Source organism: Haliotis rufescens, unplaced genomic scaffold (assembly GCF_023055435.1).
Source record: "Haliotis rufescens isolate VD_foot unplaced genomic scaffold, xgHalRufe1.0.p SCAF_13, whole genome shotgun sequence".
NCBI lineage: Eukaryota > Metazoa > Mollusca > Gastropoda > Lepetellida > Haliotidae > Haliotis > Haliotis rufescens.
This window is the reverse complement of record NW_025963813.1, coordinates 5,937,618-5,958,963: the sequence shown is the minus strand read 5'-3', so window position 1 is coordinate 5,958,963 and position 21,346 is coordinate 5,937,618. Positions and strand designations below refer to the sequence as shown.

At 39.5% G+C, this 21,346-nt stretch overlaps 1 protein-coding gene across 2 annotated transcripts in view; it reads left to right on the top strand.

Moving 5' to 3' along the window:
* The window catches only part of LOC124117162, a 37,167-nt gene continuing 15,821 nt past the window's right edge, over positions 1 to 21,346 (top strand). The window contains exon 1 of one of the 2 annotated variants that reach the window (XM_048394121.1): positions 1 to 285. In XM_048394121.1, coding sequence (XP_048250078.1) covers positions 189 to 285 — 97 coding nt within the window. In that variant the 5' untranslated portion in view covers positions 1 to 188. The remainder of the gene's footprint in view (positions 286 to 21,346) is intronic. The other variant, XM_048394122.1, reaches the window with a different exon arrangement.

Sequence of the window (21,346 nt, the reverse complement as noted above, 5' to 3'; positions counted from 1 at the left end):
GTACTGTGAATAATCACTCGACCTCCGGACATGGCACATTGAAACTTGGAGGTCAGGGATCACACCTCCCCTTTCTCCCAAGGAGGGGTGGGGATGTATTCGGGATCTGTTAGTCATCAACCTCGTGTGTGTCAAGAGTTATGTGCGGAAGATTCAATGTTTAACAACAGCGACGCAGATGGTACTGAATGCAACGGAAACAAATCATTGAAACGTTGCCAGAAAACGACCAAAGGGAAGTCTCACCCCTGCTCGTCCATTGTGATATAAATCCAGGGTGTCGAGGTGAGGCCTGTGTCTTGTATGTTTGTTGCATGTATTCTTGTAGCGGGATGTTTGTTGTAACACGTCCCATTTTAATTCTGGAAACCCAAAAGTCCAGAAACTCTACGCTCTTTGCCCAGTCTCGGTTAAAGGTATTTACAAAATTAAACATGCCGTTTTCATGGGAACATACCAAGGAAGAAAAAATGAAAAAAAAATTGTTTAAAAACTCAATATTTAGACTATGTCGCCCATGGGCCTGCCCATGGGCGAAGTCTGGCCCATGGGTAGGCCCATGGGCGAGAATATGTTCCTTTACTTAAAACTCATGTTTTTGTTTCGCAAATACATTTAATGTATTCATTGAAGTATCATGACACAAAATTTAATTCATTTTAACTTAATTCAACGATTTTATAACGATATTGAAATATTTCGCCCATGGGCGAGAAAAAGGTTTGGCCCATGGGCGAGAATATGTTCCTGTACTTAAAACTCATGATTTTGTTTCGCAAATACATTTAATGTATTTATTGAAGTATCATGACACAAATTTTAACTCATTTTAACTTAATTCAACGATTTTATAGCGATATTGAAATATTTCGCCCATGGGCGAGAAAAAGGTTTGGCCCATGGGTAGGCCCATGGGCAGGCCCATGGGCGAGAATATGTTCCTTTACTTAAACTCATGTTTTTGTTTCGCAAATACATTTAATGTATTCATTTAAGTATCATGACACAAAATTTCACTCTTTTTAACTTAATTCAACGATTTTATAGCGATATTGTAATATTTCGCCCATGGGCGAGAAAAAGGTCTGGCCCATGGGCGAGAATATGTTCCTGTACTTAAAACTCATGATTTTGTTTCGCAAATACATTTAATGTATTTATTGAAGTATCATGACACAAAATTTAACTCCTTTTAACTTAATTCAACGATTTTATAGCGATATTGAAATATTTCGCCCAAGGGCGAGAAAAAGGTTTGGCCCATGGGTAGGCCCATGGGCAGGCCCATGGGCGAGAATATGTTCCTTTACTTAAACTCATGTTTTTGTTTCGCAAATACATTTAATGTATTCATTTAAGTATCATGACACAAAATTTAACTCTTTTAACTTAATTCAACGATTTTTTAGCGATATTGAAATATTTCGCCCATGGGCGAGAAAAAGGTTTGGCCCATGGGTAGGCCCATGGGTAGGCCCATGGGCGAGAATATGTTCCTTTACTTAAAACTCATGTTTTTGTTTCGCGAATACATTAAATATATTTATTTAAGTATCATGACACAAAATTTCACTCATTTTAACTTAATTCAACGATTTTATAGCGATATTGAAATATTTCGCCCATGGGCGAGAAAAGGGTTTGGCCCATGGGCGAGAATATTTTGCTTTACTTAAAACTTATGTTTTTGTTTCGCAAATACATGCAGGTGTTCTTACTATTTTCATGGCACATAATGTAACTCAATTTTACTCAATTCAGCTATTTTACAGATTTATTGAAATATTTCGCCCATGGGCGAGAAAAGGTTTTGCCTTCGAAATCCTTGATTATTATATCATGCCAGAGTTCTGAAATTTAGTGACAATGTGGCTGAACAGTAGAATCTGATGGACGTTTTGTGCAGAACCTGTTTGACACTATGGGTTCCAGGACCACTAACACTCTGAGCTGAAAAAGTTTGGTCCTAACCGCACCCAACATCTTTAATGAACCCGGCCTTATCTCTCAAAACGTTTTGGCAGTTTATCATACGAATTCATGTGCGTGTACAACATTAAATTTTAGTTAGTTTCTATTTCATTTCCCATTTTATGACCCGTTGATACATCCCACTGTGCAATTCGTCTTTTATTGCATAACGTTTGGCTGAATATCTTCGATCTAACGAAATCTCGAAATAATTATTTAATTACAAGCAGTGTCGAACTGACCAGTAGGAATTATGTTTCAATGCGATTGAGGAAAACGTGAGTGAATATTGTGACACTAAAGCAACTTTTAACTGCATTGTCACTTTTGGTATGAAAATGGTAATAGTTAAGAAAAACGTAACAGCCTTCTTATGATAATTCTCATATTCTCATTAGTACGTTGTGTCTAATTACAGTGTCGGCCTTATTTACAGGTGATTCTACAATACTTGTTGTCGGTCAATTACAATCTGCCACACCACGCGTGAATAAACAGTTATGCAGGTGTTGCTGTGGGCAAATACCTAGCCTGTACATGTATATTTTTGTGGATACATGTATTACATATTTTCGTTGATGTGTGGATATATTAAGCACCAAGACACAAAAAGTTTATGAAAGATGAATTTGTGCCTTGATATATATATTCAACGCGAACGAAGCTTGTATTTTCTCCGCGATCCTGATGTGTATCATCGTTTAATTGGTCATTCATTAAAAGTATGTTGTGAGGCGATATCAAAGGAGCCGCTCAATATACACAGTGTCGTCCGTTTCGCGTGAACTACCACCCTACCCTGTCAGTAAGAGTTATGTAATCGGTACACAAATATATTTGGTGCGATGTCAGTGTGGAAGGAGTTTGAATTACGTCCGCCAGTGGCCACAGAAAGTATAGTACCAATCAACAAGGCCAATGCCGTACTAATAACCTAGTGACTCGCGTAACAACGGCTGTCAATATGTCTGCTACATCTACCATACCATCATCCCTGTCACAACTGGCGTATTAACGGCTTATTCAAAATATTAATTGTAGAAATGTCGTTACCAGTCTAACGTACGTCGTATTCAGTCCTCAACTGGATGTTACATTCCTTATATCAGTTAACAGCCCTGTTTGTGAAAATATTTACTAGACATAAGATTTAAAGACTAATAAAATCAATTGTAAGACCGCATAGACCATAAAACCGAATAAAATATGTCTTGGTATCATCTCTTGTGTATTAGATGATGGCAATGACCGGAAATTTTATAACTTTAGATTAAGAAGGAGAAACATTAAAGTGTTTTACAATACTTGAAAATGAGCAATAAGATGTAGCAACATAAACATGCATGGAATAGGGAAAAAGGATGAAAACAAATTGAAAAGGATTTTAATACAAAATTATCGAACTAAATAACTTGCCTGAACAGAAGGGGTACCCAAACTTGTTTGACAGTTATTCGTGTGTTGTAGACTGTCGAATGGGACTCATGTGTGTACGTAGGGTACGCATATCTATTGCAAGTTTTAGTACTCATACACTTTCTCTTTTTGTGTTTTGTTTGTTTGTTAGTTGTATAACGCCACACTTAGCAATATTTCAGCTGTATGACGGCGGTCTGTAAATAATCGAGTCTGAACCAGACAATCCAGTGATTGACATGTGCATCGATCCACCAATTGGGATACGATGACATGCATCAACCAAGTCAGCGAGCCTGACCACCCGATCCCGGTAGTCGCTTCTTACGACAAGCGCTGTCGCCCTTTTACGCCAAGAATGGTTTGTTGAAGATCTTCACGGGTCTATTGAATGCAGGGATTTGTAAAGTCATTCAGACAGCATACAATGCCAACTAAAAAATTATACTCAGTGTCTCCGCAAAGTAATATAGTACGGTACTTAGAGTACATGTGAGATTATACTCAGATTAGGGAGATGTTTTATCCATATAACGTGTTATTATTCTACCTAACAATGTATTTAATGAAATGAATGCAAAACAAACTCAACGGCTAAAAGGTTTCATTGAAAAAACTACCCCTAGTCTTGACTAATAAAACAACTGCAACCCGACACAGATTAAACGCAACTTACAAACACAATCATAATCTGGTTAGTCTGTATCACTCAACGAGGCCGCTTACTTTGCCCACAGTATGAAAGTATTGGGCAGTTCAGTAATTAGGAGCCAAAACCAGGCAGGTACGCTGGTCACACTTGACTGGTCTGACTGATGATTAGGTCGTCTGACAATTGTGAGTGAACCATAGCAAGAAGTATCTGCGAAACTATTTGCTCCTTTTATGGGACCGATTAATTTTATGACCATGGGCCTCGGCACAAGCGTGGTGTTGGAAGACAAGTTATACATGTACATCCGATATGGTGACTGTTTTTCGCTATTCATATTCTAAATACATTCATAATACCACAACATTTTAGTACTCCTTGAAACTTTACAATCACTTCAATATGTACAATAGATTGAACGAGAACACTTGATATATTGCAGATTATTAAATCATTGTCTCTATTATCAGCCGCTACGTTTGTATCGTTTGCATTGTACAAAGAAATATTTTATCTGTCCTTTTGCAGATTTAGCCTCAGAATGTGCTCATTCGAATTAGGAACGAAAATAATTGCTTATCATGAGTATATATGATACAGTTAAAAGTTACTTGTACACTGTAGACGTATTCACTTTAAAGTCTACAAGTTTGTAAGCTTGTAGACATCATTAAGAAGTAATTAACAGTCCCATGCTGAGACCTTTCTCAAAATTCAGACCGGTGGCAGGCTGCCAACAAAGAGAAGAAAATATCGAAACCCCGACACGTGTGTGCTCAGTCAAACAATGAACTTACGACCGGCAGAAAACAACTCCAGTTGAGTATGCCGATGCTGTATCTCAGCCGTGTTGGCCTGAAAATTTAAACATGCCAATTAAATCCAAAATCGTATAATTATTTTTAATAGAAACCGTATCTTAATTTGTTCTTGCACTGCATCATATCGTGTATTTCATCTGTATATGTGTAATGTGTATATGTATCAATGACTACACTTATACCGCATATTCTGCAACAGACTATAATTAATCACCTTATTATTGTCTCTCCATTTACCATGGCTGACTGCACTAATACCCTTTTAACAGTGGACACCGATATCAGTATATATATAGGCTTTTCGTTCAAAAAGGAATATGCAGGAAATTATATGTAACAATTAACTGTGTACTAATTACATGTTTGAATGTTATCAGTTTTACGTTCTGAGATACAGTGATGTAAGCATCTTCTAAAATCTTCTAAAAATATAATAAAATACAAAACTCTCTGCCGTAATTTTTTGTGGAAATCATTCGATCAAGTAAAAAATGACTGCGTGACAAGACGAATCAACTATTTATACCCGATAAAAGAAACTGCCGTATTTTAGGAACAGTGCTATAACAAGGCATTTGAAATTTCTAACAAGCAGATACATTAGAGACAGTGACTAGACAACAGGTACGTAATCCGTATCAATCAAAGGTGTAAAAAAACTGAAAATCATATCTGTCGGAGACCTACCAAATTACCAAGTTTTATCATTACTATATTTATTACAATGCAAATACTTTAGTGATACATTTTTAGAGGAGAGGGCATACACACAAGTATATTGCTTCCGTGTGTAAATGCAGGTTGTACTTGGTATCTCAGTTCTCAGTTTCATACCGGTTGTATAACTGAATTTGTATATGGAACCATGCGTACAGCATGACAATTACTTGCTATTCGTCATAACACGGTCAAACAATTTTAGGCACCGCTTTTGCGAGTTATGTAGTACAATAATGTTTTATTAAAATCTATTTCAATTTGTTTTCACCATTTTCCCTATTGACAGTCGTTGTTACGTGCGTCACTAGGTAATTAGTACGGATTGACCTTGTTTATTGTTTCTATACTTTGAGGATTTCTGTGACAACTGGCGGACGTAATTCAAACTCCTTCCGCACTGACACCGCATCAAATATATTTGTGTACCGATTACATAACTCTAATGGACAGGGTGGGGTGGTAGTTCACCGGACGACACTGTGTATATTGGGCGGCTCCTTTGATATCTCCTCCAAACATACGTTTATTGAATGACCCCATTACACGATGATACACATCTCGATGAATATATCAAGGCACTAATTCATCTTTCATAAACATTTTTTTGTCTTTGTGCTTAATATATCCACATATCAACGAACATTTGTAAAACATGTATCCTAAAAAAAATAAACATTTTCAGGCTAGGTATTTGCCCACAGCAACACCTGCATAACTGTTTATTCACGCGTGGTGTGGTAGATCGTAATTGACCGAGAGCAGGTATTGTAGAATCACCTGTAAATAAGGCCGACACTGTAATTAGATACAACGTACTAATGAGAATTATCATAAGAAGGCTGTTGTTTTTTCTGAACTGTTACCATTTCCATACCAAATGTGACAATGCAGTTAAAAGTTGCTTTAGTGTCACAATATTCACTCACGTTTTCCTCAATCGCATTGAAACATAATTCCTACTGGTCAGTTCGAAACCGCATGTAATTAAAAAATTATTTCGAGATTTCATTAGAATGTAAGATATTCAGCCAAACGTTATGCAATAAAAGACGAATAGTTTTTTTCATTAAAATACGCGCACGCGTACCTGTATATTGCAAACCTTTTTCTCGCCCATGGGCGAAATATTTCAATATCGCTATAAAATCGTTGAATTAAGTTAAAAAGAGTTAAATTTTGTGTCATGATACTTGAATGAATACATTAAATGTATTTGCGAAACAAAAACATGAGTTTTAAGTAAAGGAACATATTCTCGCCCATGGGCCTGCCCATGGGCCTACCCATGGGCCAAACCTTTTTCTCGCCCATGGGCGAAATATTTCAATATCGCTATAAAATCGTTGAATTAAGTTAAAATGAGTTTAATTTTGTGTCATGATACTTCAATGAATACATTAAATGTATTTGCGAAACAAAAACATGAGTTTTAAGTAAAGGAACATATTCTCGCCCATGGGCCTGCCCATGGGCCTACCCATGGGCCAAACCTTGGTTGTGTAGCTGGAGGGAGGGTGGGGGGAGAGGTAGGGTGGTGGTTGTTGTTGCGAGACTTGGTTGTGTAGCTGGAGGGAGGGTCGGGGGAGAGGTAGGTTGGTGGTGGTTGTTGCGAGACTTGGTTGTGTAGCTGGAGGGAGGGTGGGGGGAGAGGTAGGGTGGTGGCGGTTGTTGCGAGACTTGGTTGTGTAGCTGGAGCGAGGGTCGGGGGAGAGGTAGGGTGGTCGTGGTTGTTGCGAGACTTGGTTGTGTAGTTGGAGGGAGGGTGGGGCTTAGAGGTAGGGTGGTGGTGGTTGTTGCGAGACTTGGTTGTGTAGCTTGCGGGAGGGTAGGGGGGGAAGGGGAGAGGTAGGGTGGTGGTGGTTGTTGCGAGACTTGGTTGTGTAGCTGGAGGGAGGGTGGGGGGAGAGGGGGAAAGGTAGGGTGGTGGTTGTTGTTGCGAGACTTGGTTTTGTAGCTTGAGGGAGGGTGGGGGGAGAGGGGGAAAGGTAGGGTGGTGGTGGTTCTTGCGAAACTTGGTTTTGTAGCTTGAGGGAGGGTAGGGGGAGAAGGGGAGAGGTAGGGTGGTGGTGGTTGTTGCGAGACTTGGTTGTTTAGCCGGACGGAGGGTGGTGCGAGAAGGGGGGAGGTAGGATGGTGGTGGTTGTTGCGAGACTTGGTTGTGTAGCTTGAGGGAGGGTAAGGGGAGAGGTAGGGTGGTGGTGGCTGCTGCGAGACTTGGTTGTGTAGCCGGACGGAGGGTGGTGCGAGAAGGGGAGAGGTAGAGTGGTGGTGGTTGTTGCGAGACTTGGTTGTGTAGCTGGAGCGAGGGTGGGGGGAGAAGGGGAGAGGTAGGGTGGTGGTTGTTGTTGCGAGACTTGGTTGTGTAGCTGGAGGGAGGATGGTGGGTAGAGGGGGAGAGGTATGGTGGTGGTTGTTGTTGCGAGACTTGGTTGTGTAGCTGGAGGGAGGATGGTGGGTAGAGGGGGAGAGGTAGGGTGGTGGTGGTTGTTGCGATATTTGGTTATGTAGCCGGAGGGAGGATGGTGGGTAGAGGGGGAGAGGTAGGGTGGTGGTGGTTGTTGCGAGACTTGGTTGTGTAGCTGGAGGGAGGGTGGGGGGAGAGGGGGAAAGGTAGGGTGGTGGTGGTTGTTGCGAGACTTGGTTTTGTAGCTTGAGGGAGGGTGGGGGGAGAGGGGGAAAGGTAGGGTGGTGGTGGTTCTTGCGAGACTTGGTTTTGTAGCTTGAGGGAGGGTAGGGGGAGAAGGGGAGAGGTAGGGTGGTGGTGGTTGTTGCGAGACTTGGTTGTTTAGCCGGACGGAGGGTGGTGCGAGAAGGGGAGAGGTAGGATGGTGGTGGTTGTTGCGAGACTTGGTTGTGTAGCTTGAGGGAGGGTAAGGGGAGAGGTAGGGTGGTGGTGGCTGCTGCGAGACTTGGTTGTGTAGCCGGACGGAGGGTGGTGCGAGAAGGGGAGAGGTAGAGTGGTGGTGGTTGTTGCGAGACTTGGTTGTGTAGCTGGAGCGAGGGTGGGGGGAGAAGGGGAGAGGTAGGGTGGTGGTTGTTGTAGCGAGACTTGGTTGTGTAGCTGGAGGGAGGATGGTGGGTAGAGGGGGAGAGGTATGGTGGTGGTTGTTGTTGCGAGACTTGGTTGTGTAGCTGGAGGGAGGATGGTGGGTAGAGGGGGAGAGGTAGGGTGGTGGTGGTTGTTGCGATATTTGGTTATGTAGCCGGAGGGAGGATGGTGGGTAGAGGGGGAGAGGTAGGGTGGTGGTGGTTGTTGCGAGACTTGGTTGTGTAACCGGAGGGAGGGTTGGGGGAGAGGTAGGGTGGTGGTGGTTGTTGCGAGACTTGGTTGTGTAGCTGAAGGTTTGTTTCCGGTTACATCAGCTTGCATGTGGAAATGGACTAATCTGACTCTTAGTAAAACAACTGATGCATTCTGTTTGGAAGGACATATAAGTGTTGACAGAAAAGTTTTGAGGTGAGGTGATGTGAAATAGGGTTAAATGTCGCGTTAAATTATCGCGTGTTTGTGTGTGTGGCTGTTCGTACAAGTCCTTATATTTTATAATGCTAACCTACCTATATACCATGCCACAGTTGAACATCAATACCCAACTCAGACACAGTATACTGACTCTGAGACGACCTGTCTTTGTTTTAGCCCCAAAGAGTAAGGCAGGGTAACAACAAGTACTATCTTATAATAACGTCTTTTGGTATGACGCGTCCGGGGATCGAACCCCGTCCCATCCGCTCTCCGGGCGGAAGCTCTACCAATAGACCACGGCAGCGATTAGAAACGTTTGGAGCCTCACAAGGAATTCAATAATGTTTTGCTGCGGACATCACATAACGACCAAGTTGCGTATCCTTGTCAATGAAGTGAATTGTTTGATGGTAATTTTATGGACGTTAAACGACTATTAAGTAGACACTTTAAAAGGTGAGGTGAAATAGGATTTGCTTGCACGTCCAATATTATTGCACTTATATTGCGACGTGCTTGCACGTGTGTGTGTGTGGCTGCTTGTACTAGTCCGGACTGATGTTGCTTTATAGTGCTATCCCACTGAGATACCATGCCGCAGTTTAACATGAATACCCAACTCAGACACGATATACTCCAAGCCGACCAGTCCTTGTTTTAGACCCATAATGCCGAGCGCCAGACAGGGTAACAACAAGTATCATCTTTTAAGTTAAACGTAGTTTGATTTGACGCGGCTGGGAATCCCCGAACCGTCCTCTCTCCGGGCGAACGCTCTACCACTAGACCACGGAGGCGGTCCCAATTAAAAAATATAATTGTTGTGAATAGTATACTCAACAACAAAAGTTCCTGTCACACCAATATATCAGTGTATTTTTCAAACAAGTAAAGTTTGGTTTTCAATATTGTGGTGCATGTATGGAATCAAGTCACAAAATCGCAACTGCTGCAGAAAAGTTACTATGCATTCCATGCAAAAGTTGACTTTTGTGCAAGCCCCATGCATTTCACTACCCAAGAATGGGTATGAAAACATGTGCGTGAACGGAATTCCATATGCATTGTTTAGCATCGTGCTGACAACCACTCAGAAAAACAACAAAATTACGCAATTATTCAACATTGCGAAATGCCACGCCTGTCCGAAAATGAGCGTCTTCGAGCAATTGGAATTCTTGGAGCAGGATCGAGTCAACGCGATGTTGCAAAACACCTTAATCCTCACATCTGATCTTCACGGGTCTCAATAGTACGGATAATCTCTGTTATTTTTGTTGATATTTCAAACGTAGAACATGGGATAGCATACGTTATTAACATCGCCTTGATCTCACTTTAAGTGGTGAACCACCCACAACACATTTCAATCACACTCACAAACAAGGTACATACAGGTGAAGACTAAGTTATTGTGTGCGCTACTAGCTACTGATGATTTGTCGAGGGACAATGGTCTTGAATGTTGATCATAGTCCCATTGGAATACGCAATAAAAACACATTACCCTCTGCGTTCAACATTGGTAAAAGTCATTCGTTGCTGATATGAATGACTGTATAATAATTGCTTATTCAGTGGTCAAGTACAAAATGAATATCAAGAAATGAATTTCCCTCATATGTACATTAACTGTTTGTGTACATCAATCATTTTGGGGTCATGTTAGGCTTCAGGGATGATATTTTCACCGACAGTTGTACTATTCAACCATAACAAATACTGTGCAAATCACAATAAAGCTCTTATGGTCGTTGTTTACGCTTTGAAATGGTCAACTATTGCCAACTGTTAAATTTCACTTTTCTCTGTATAAAGAACTCGCTGCATACATGGTCCATGTATAGGTTAATTACTGTAATTGGTTATTTGATATTCAGTTGCGTGATATGTCACAGAGGTAAATCTAATTCATATCAACTAATTTATTTGGCTTCTATCTTTTATATGAAACAAATGCTATAACATGGGGTGATAAACTTCATTGGCAATAGACGTAGCATATAATTGTCCGCATGAACAGTCTACTCTGTTCCAGATATGTTTAATCATTTTGTCAGCATTTAAATCGTTGCATTCCTGGCTCAATGATTCATTTGACGAAATCTTGTTCCCTGTTTTGAATTACCGCCAGATAGTTCCAGACCAATTATAAAATTTCCAGCCCTATGTGTTGCGCATAATTCCGAGATAATTCGAAGTTCATATTCTTGTACGAACACTTATCAAAATTCATTTATACCTAGTACTATGATGTACATATGTATATTAGTTCAAATTATAATAATGACTCCCTCTATTCTCGAAACAGTCTTTGTTCTACGACAACCGTAAGTCGGTATGGGAAAACAAAATATTTGTTTAATTGTTCAAAGTCCATAGTCAATGTCATATGATTATAGACAAGGAAGATAAGAAATTAAATATAAAGAGTAGCCACTTTAAATGACAGAAATTCTTTTAGTTAAATTTGCTCATAATTTGGTCTTTTCGTGGTTAATAGCGCCAAAATACTCTTAATTATTTACTTTCATGTCATTACTAATCTCACATAAGGTCAAAAGTTGTACAACGTTTAACAGATATGATTATGACATGTTGAATCCAAACATATCCAAAAAAATCCAAACAAATCCAAACAAATCCAAGCTTGGAAATATGACCTTGACAAATTTTGGAATGGTCATATTTCCATTTGGAATGGTGGTATTTCCAAGTTTTGCATTGTTTGGAATGGATGATATTTTGTCCAGTGATGATTAGTTGACGCCAGTCTAGACTGTCCAATCAACGTAAATATACAAACCGTGATGTTACTTGACCAGTTGATGACACCTGTCAAACTCAAAGTGCCCCTGGTCCTCCACCCACCATGTGTAATACTTTAGCGTAGTTGATTGTTTAATTTGCAGTTATATCACTGTTAGGCTGAGTGATGAGAGAATACATTTTGTTGTTTTTGTTAACGATCGTTTCCATTTTAAACGTGGTAACCTTATAAGTGACTAACTTTTATATCATGATGAAATGAAACATATTAAAATAATCAGAGGGACTGACGATCGCATTTTTCGCATAAATGTCATGCTCGCATTAATTTCATGATTTACCGAAGAAAGATTTGAACATTTCTGAGCAACGATCATGTTTGGGTAAGGGAAGTTATCTTGTCTCCGCTTGCCATTGGATACAGTTCCGTGATCGCAGCTTGACTGTTCGGTACGGCCGAAAGGCGGCATCCATGTTGTTCACGCTCCACTGATCACGGGGCCTCATTTGTCTGTATTCTGCTTATGGGGATGCGCATGAAACACGGGTGTCAAAACGAATATATTTAACAATTATATGTACGGTCAATTAGCCAGTCCAAGAGACAATACCCTGGTTCTAACACCTTTAGGTGTAATTACGTCGCATGCCCCTGGTTCACGGTTCTCTGATCTCCCGTCATAAAACCACGTTTAACCATGTTTATTTACCTGGAGCCTCAGACAGCGCCGACTTCCTGTGTACATGTACGTACATGGCAATACATGGTTTGACAGTTGTTTGACGGAATCAATCAATAATTATTGACACGGTGATGTAATTAAAATTTGTCACTATTCACAACTCCATTTTTTATTTTTCTATTGTTCAGCTGTATTTTCGATCAGTTTTATATGTATAAAAAATCTTCTCTTGTATTTATAAACCAAACCTAAAAACATTATATAAGAACAATTGTGTTTTAAAACGTAAGTTTTCTATTAAAACAACCATGCAAGTAAGATTTCAGCCGTAATATTACTTTAGTCACTCCACAGATTACACATCTTATATGCTGCAAACGCAGCGAATGTAATGCTACTACGTCACAGCTGCCTCGGTAATTAAGGGCTGGAATGTTTTTGTGAAGGCAGTTAGAGCAGACGAATTCCCCCCCTCGCTGTATAATGACGGTCGCTAACCATATATGTGTATTTTTCGTGTTTTTGGCTTGATTTGATTGTCCTTTGTTGAAAACAAATGTTCAATTGTGAAAGCAAACCCTTTTCCCCTGAACGTTAAAAGACAGCTGACTTTGTTTTTGTCTGAAATATCAACGTTGGAGTCGTTTATATATTCGGAAATCCATATTATGGTAATTATTTATTAAATGCATTTCCTGTTTTGTACATATGTATATATTATTATGTTAATATGGACAATGGTAAAATTCATTATCACAGTTTAAATGCTATTCACAAATGTATGTAAATCTACTTCGTGATGAATGAAGCATGGCAATAAATGTATGCATCTGATTCTTCATTTGTTCTGTATTCTTTGATGAGAATGAGTTTCGTTAATGATGATCACTCTCACAGATGTTTTGATAAGAGGATAGGAAATTGGAAATCATAGTCTGTCATTAAATTGATTTTAAAATATATGGTTTTGACTGTAGTACGTCCTGACATCATAACATTATGTTGTAAACAACTTATCTTATCTTATGGTAAGATAACAATTATTGATAACTTCCTGAATTCCAATTGTTCAATGAACAGAATTATTCACAGCTCTGGAGTGAGACAACAATAAATTAGATGTTACCAAAGATTGTCCATTTTATGATCTTAGGCACATGTCGGCGCACTTACATGTGAGCCGTCTAGACGACTGTCTGTTTTGTAATTAAATGGCAGCTGCCATCCAGCCGAATACTTAATCTTGAGACCTATTAGTTGTCTCTGCACTACACAATCAGCAATCTAAAAAACAACAAAAAATCCTCATCCTAACCGACTCCCTCAATGGACTACAAGCCCTCAAAAATAAAAACACTAAAAACCACCCCAAACTAAAAAATCAAATACTCAATAGCTCAAACAACTTAACTAGGGCAGGTAAACAAATAGAGTTCATTTGGACCCCCGCCCACGTAGGAATCTTTGGAAATGAAAAGGCAGATAAAGCAGCAAAATTTTCCCTTAAACTCCCAGAAATAAGCTTAAACTTACCCAGCTCAAAATCAGAAATCAAAAGTCTCACTAAACAAAAAATCAACAAAAAATGGCAAAATATATACCAAAACTTAAATAGCCAAATCAGGAAAGTACTAAAAAAACCCTTAAATAAACCCAAAATACGACACCCATCCCAAAAAATCGACAGAATAATTACTAAACTACAAACAGGCCACACCAAACTAAATAATCACCGTAAAATAGCTAATATACACACAACAGGAAACTGCCCACATTGCAAACAACAAGAAACACCAGAACATGTACTCATTCACTGCACACACTACCAAACACACCGAACAACACTACAGACCACCCTAAATCTTAAAACCGGACTTACACTAGAATCAATCCTAAATCCACAAGATAAATGAGAAAAATTCAAAGCCTTAGGTTTATACCTAATTAAAACAGGACTAATTAGTCGCATTTAAACCCCAAATAAAATAATAAAACCAAAACTACCTTATCTAACAACCACCCAACACACACAGCTCCCTTAGTTCGTCCCCCACCCACTCTTGGCATTCTTTCCAAATCTCAAAATTTCAAAATTACTATATAAGCAACCCCTAAAGGCCAATTCCAAACCATTCCAAGCCGTTCCAAACATTTCCTGTGTTGGAAATATGTTTGGAAATGTTGCCATTCCAATTTTGGATTTTCTGGAAAGATCGATCCTTCCAAGCTTTGGAAAGTTTGGAATGAGCGATCTTTCCAAAGCATTCCAACGTTCATTCCAAATTGGAATCGACGCTATTTGGTCTTGTGCTAGGGACAAACGATGTCCGATGCAATTCCCTGTTTGACTCAAACAATTGACTTACCTTTGCACGTGTTTGTGACGGGTGCCAACCTTTTCGCGAACACGTGGTATCATATCTATTCGATAGTGTTCCATATTCATGAACATGGAAATGTTTTTTTTTTATAGTATTTGAAAAGAACCAGTTCCCACCGCATATCGTTCGCACAATGTGACTGCCGATTGCGTGAAAGAAGGCATTCAATTCTATACCAAGCAATAGCTGCCACCAGTTTGTGTTGTGTAATGCAATAGTCACGTGAATGAGTGGAACCAGTAGATCTACTTCCTATATGCACTGATGCATATTTCTCCTTCAGAAAACCACAATGACATTATTTCTTCGATCTGAAAGGGAATACTATTTCATAATTGTATCATTATTCTCGGGTTGATATTTCTCGAGGGTATTTCTTTGATTAATCAATCAGCGAAAAACCATGCATATTGTCTGTGAAATGAGGCGTCGAAAGGCATGTCCAGTCAATTTACAGACTTTTAAATAACCTGAGGACAAAGTATACTTTTCCAAACACAGTTTTAGAACAAAGAATTTTTGTCAACAAAATATTCCCACCTCAATGAAATGGTCAAGCTCAAAACCAACTCTTGCTTCAAAGAACGAAAGTCGTGGTCTGCAATCGTGAGGAAGGATTAGGGTGGAGAGGTGTGGGTGTTGAGGGTTTGGATCACTCATCGCAACGTACTTGACAGCTTCACTTAATGACAGGTCAACTACGAGGTTATCGTACTGACAAGTTTAAATACGTTGTTAATCCGCGGCTTCAGGTTACATAGCGTGTGGTGTTAATTGATTGTACGGTCTCATGACCTAAATACAGGTCCCCTGGTGATTGTAACATTTGGTTCTCGTTTCCCTTATGATGAACGCTGCAAGTTCAAATAAGTGTACGTGAATAGGCTTTGGACTTTGTTGAGATGTAGTACTAGACTTTAAGACAAAGGGCCTCCACACACAGAAAAGTCGTGATCTACCGTACACCCTCAAGTTAATTTTTCGGCATCATTATTTATCAATAAATATTTTGTAGAACGAACTGTAAATGGACCATGATCGTGTGCGGACAACGCTAACTTACTTAGTCGTTCCTGTGGTTTACCTTTAAGGATCATCAAAACTAGCGCGACACTACTGTGACACTACTACGACAATACTGCGACACAACTACGGCGATACTGCGACAATACGACACTACTACTACAATACTGTGACACCACAACGACACTACTTAGACAATTCGGCGGCAGTACAGCAGCATTACTGCAAAACTACTGCAACATTAATGCGACACTACTACGGCAATACTGCGACACGACTACGACAATACAGCAATACAACTGCGACACTACTAAAAATCTACTTCGGCAATAAGGTATGGTGGCCGAGAGGGGACATCGCTTTCTCGCTTTATCGCTTTATCGCTCTATCGCTTTCTCGCTTTCTCGCTCTATCGCTCTATCGCTTTCTCGCTTTCTCGCTTTCTCGCTCTATCGCTTTCTCGCTTTATCGCTCTATCGCTTTCTCGCCCTATTGCTTCTTCTAATGACTAACCATAGTCATATGAAGGAATCGGGTGTTCTTTAACTTCTTTTTAATAGTATGTGCTGTAAATCTTGAAATTAACGTTAATTATAAATGCAAAAAAATTAGCGTAGACATAATAACCGTATTCGACGTAATAAGTGCCCAGGGCGCTCTCAAGAATAATATTTTGGCGAAACAAAGAGTTGAGTTGAAAGATAAATTTCGTGGTTTATGCTGACAGCCTGAAATGTTTATGTACGACAGATATATTTTTCCCGAATCTAATTGCCCATAATTAAGTGTGCATAAAACGCACGAGTGCGTATTATACGCGAATAAATAAATCTGGTGTACATTAATCAATCGCAAGGGGTGCTAATTGGGATTGTTCAATAGCCAATATTTTAGCAAATATCGCCGTGGGCGTTGATTAGAGCGGGGCGCATATTACTTTCGAATAAGGTTGATTATACTTTGCATTTATGTCTCAGAAATGACTGTTGATAAGACGGCCTCACTGAACACTTTGAATAGCGGAAATACCAACTTGAATATTAAACCAATCAACTATCTATTTCCACATTACGGTTACTGAGAACAATATGTCATCCCAAAACTAGAAATTACATAAAGGACATCCGGTAGTATTAACCATTGCTTGGGTGAGGACTTCCACTTTGATGACATCTACTCCGCAAACAGAATAAACGTTGATATAAGCGTTGTTTTTAGGAAAACACTATTGCTTTTTAGGAAGTACGTACTACTCAGCGCTATTGAGCGGTGTTATTTGCTATTTGTTTTGATAACTTGGCCTGGGGGCGGGGGATCCAATAGCTAAATAGGGTCATAAATCAATCAAATTCTTTTTTTTACGCAGAAATACGTGGATTGTTATAAAAGCACATATGTCTGAACTGTTAAATTATATTTCAGTAGATAGTGAGAAAATTTCAACATTCCGTCCATATGTATTATTTGAAATGCGACTGGAAAAATCTCAGCTCTCTTTTATGATTAAAACCCACAAGAGGGAATATTGCTATACCGCGAGAAAGCGATAAAGCGATAGAGCGAGAAAGCGATAAAGCGAGAAAGCGTTAGAGCGAGAAAGCGATAAAGCGATAGAGCGATAGAGCGATAAAGCGATATTTCCCATAATGCCGTACATTAAAACGGTTTTTGCTGATATTTAGTGATCCTGTAATTCTCACCGCTATTTTGCCTCTTATGATTATATTTTTTAAACATCTAGTAGTAGATAAATATGTTACAAAATACACATGTATTTTTTTCTCGTTTAGCTTGCATATTTTCTTGTAGTGTAATAAATAAGCAAGATTCAAAGAATACAGATAGTCACTGTTCATATTTTCATTTTGCTCATAGTACCAACCCCCCATTCCTCCATCAAACTTAAAACTGATAAAAAGGAGATCATATATGTCAGTTGTATTAGCCAGTTTGTATTGTTTGCAACGTCCAAAGAATTATTTTGTTCGGTAATTAGATTTTGAATTGAAGCCGAATATGTGCTCGTCCGATTTCGGGATCACAATTATGTTCATTAAGTTGCATGTACATTATGCATACATGTACACAGTTATGTTTCCCTTACAAAATACAGATGAATTAGATATATGTCTCTACCTTAAGTCACATATACGACTTTCGAGAGCGTCATTAACCCGTAACCCCATTCCTTGGTCAATAGAAATGAAATGCGTTGTAAATATTTTTTTTAAACAACTCGTTTCTTATAATGACTTTCGATCAAACTGTCTTTGGGAATAAAATTTAATGCTAAAGTGCTTGTAAAATAAAGTTTAACTTTCCTGCAAGGAGAGACTAGATATCCAATTATAGTATAGGCTCAGGCAGGAATATACATATTTATGTAGCAATTCTCTATCCATTTAAACTGTATGGTTAACAATTGTGCGTTCTGATGTGAGTTATGTAGTTATCTACTACCTTTTTACACAGACAATGAGTCGGAAACACACACACACACACACACACACACACACACACACACACACACACACACACACACACACACACATGTGTCTCTCCACATGTGTAGTTTACACAAGTACACATATCAACTGTGGTAACGCCACAGCGATGGGGGCAGTGGGATAGCCTAGTGGTTAAAGCGTTCGATCGTCAAGCCGAAGACCCAGTTCGATTCCCCACATGGGTACAATGTGTGAAGCCCATTTCTGGTGTTACCCGTGATATAACTTGATTATTGTTAAAAGCGCCGTGAAACCATTCTCACTCACTCACAGCGGTATTTATCAAATTACTATATGCAAGTGCATTTTGTAGTTGTAGATTTGCACAAGACAAGAAACACAATTCAAGTTAAACATACATCAAATGTCAAAAAGGACAAATACGGACAACCTTATGACACACTGTAACATCATATACTACCGAAAACAAGTTATAGAACACCCACAATTTAAGATTGTAATTTTGCAAAACAATCAGCCATGACTAATTAACCATAGTCTTCTTAACTTCTTTTGAAAAGTATATATTTAGATTTTAACCTGATTTATTTAGAGCGTATTGCCATGATCTGCCACGCGCTTTCGGCGTGATGGTCACATACAACTGAATAGGGCCATAAATAAATCAATTACATTTTACGCAATAATCGGTGGATTGTTTTAAAATTACCTACGTCTGTACAGTTAAATTATGTTTTAAGTAAATAGTGAGAAAAGTTCAACATTACCTCCCAATTGCAGCAGATATCACATGCGGCCCCTGTAGTGGTCAAGAGGGGATACTGCTTAACCGCGAGAAAGCGATAAAGCGATAAAGCGATAGAGCGAGAAAGCGATGTCCCCTCTCGGCCACCATAATAAGGCAACAGTACAACAATAACAATGGGACACCACAGCGTCATTACTGTGACAATACTGTCACATAAAAACGCACAAATATTTAACTTTAATTCGCAAAATCCCCGCGAAGCCTCCTCAGAACTCGCGCGATTTTTGATTTTGTTATTTGCGTATATGGAAAGGGTACTCATTAGGAACACTCGCCATTCGTCCGTCTACAAGAACTTAAATGAGTCAAACAAGTTTGTTTTGTCTATGCAATATCTATGGAATACTACAAGGGACATTGTCGCGTTATCGCATTGTCGCCCTTGCAAAAACAAGCTAAAAGTGTCAAAATTAGCCAAAGCGCGACATTGCGACAATGTGACAACGCGAGATTTTTGCCTTTGTCGCATTGTCGCGCTTTGAGTCATCTTTTTTTCACCAAAGCCTTGATCTTGGAGTAGGTGGTAGGGTCTTAGAGGATGTTGTTCACTTGCTCATGGAAGTGGACAGTGTCCATGATGACTGTGGCCTTGCCCTTGTCAGCAGGGGCAATCTTGATGGTGTTGTCATCTCGGAGTTCTTTAATGGCTTTTGTCTCAGCTCTGGTGAGGTTAGGGTTTTGCGATTTGGTTTTAGCAAGAATGTCACAGATCTGGTGACGCAGATAGTCCACCTTACCCCCTGGTGCGACCCTTAAGCCCGAATCAGCGCCCTTCCGCATCGCCCTCCCGTTCATAGGAAAAGCCTTCCACATCATCAGCCGCCTCCTCAAACAGCAAGCCAATATTGACACCCACTTCACCAGTTCGAACTCCCTCAACACCCTGCTAAGAGCCAACGGCAGGAACACAACCAAACCCCCAAGAGCCTAAAGGTGTAGTTTACAAAATTGACTGCAACTGTGGACATCTTACGTATGTGAAACACCCTGCCCCATCAACACCAGAACGAAAGAGCACAAAACCTCAACCATTAAATCAGACAGTAAATTAGCCATCTCGGACCATGATTTCACTGAAAGAAAACTAACAGAAGCAGTCCACATTCGCCGCCACAAGCCATCAATCAACAGAGATCAAGGCTATTTCATCCCATCCGCCTATCATGAACTCATCAATAATCAAGCAATAATCACTTATCCTGTTTGATTAGCTTCATGTCTCATTGTCTTCAATCTATGTGTTCTCTGTCCATCGTGTTGTGACAGTATTATCCTTCGGTAGTCAACACTTACTCATGTTATCCCACTTATGTATTTTGATGGTAAACACACATGGATACTGTAAGTATGTATAAATATTTAGGCTTAATTATAACGCCAAAACTCATTTGGACCAGAGCATGTAAAACACTTTCTGAACAGGCTTCTAAAGCACTGTGGCCAGTAAAATCCCTGATCAGGAGACTTGAATTTACTCCTAAAGATTCGTTTTACCTATTTGATAAGAAAATTGTACCAATTTTGTTATATGGTTGCGAAATCTGGGGCTACCAAAGAAGGGAAAGCATAAAAATTGCCTACCGAAAGTTTTGTAAATTGTTGTTACACATTGGATATAGAACATCTGACGCTGCTGTCTATGGTGAGTTCCTTTGTACACGACCTATTTTGTAAGATGTGTTAAATATTGGTTAAGATTGCTTCATATGATATTTAATAGATATCCATATAATTGCTATCTCTTTTTATTAGCTACTGTTGATAGGAAACGCCCCAACTGGGCCACCGTGTAAGAAATTTATTATTTTCCTACGGCTTTGGTATCGCTTGGATTTCACAGGATGCTGGTGATCCTAAGCTATTTATTACCCAGTTTAAAGAAAGGAGTGTACAATTGTTCTTTGCATGAATGGCATGCCTCCTTAGACTCAAATGTATTAGATTTTAATAAGACCCTGAAATCATAGTTAGATTGAAAAATATTTATCTCTTCAAATGCCCTTGGAGTACAAACGTCTATAAACAAAGTTTAGAATTGGCTGTAATTCTTTGGGTGTGCAGCATCTACGCAGGGATGTATCAACAATGACCGATGATGATGTTCTGTGTGAACATTGCAACGCAATTGAAGATGAAATTCATGTTGTATATGTCTGAAAACATTATGA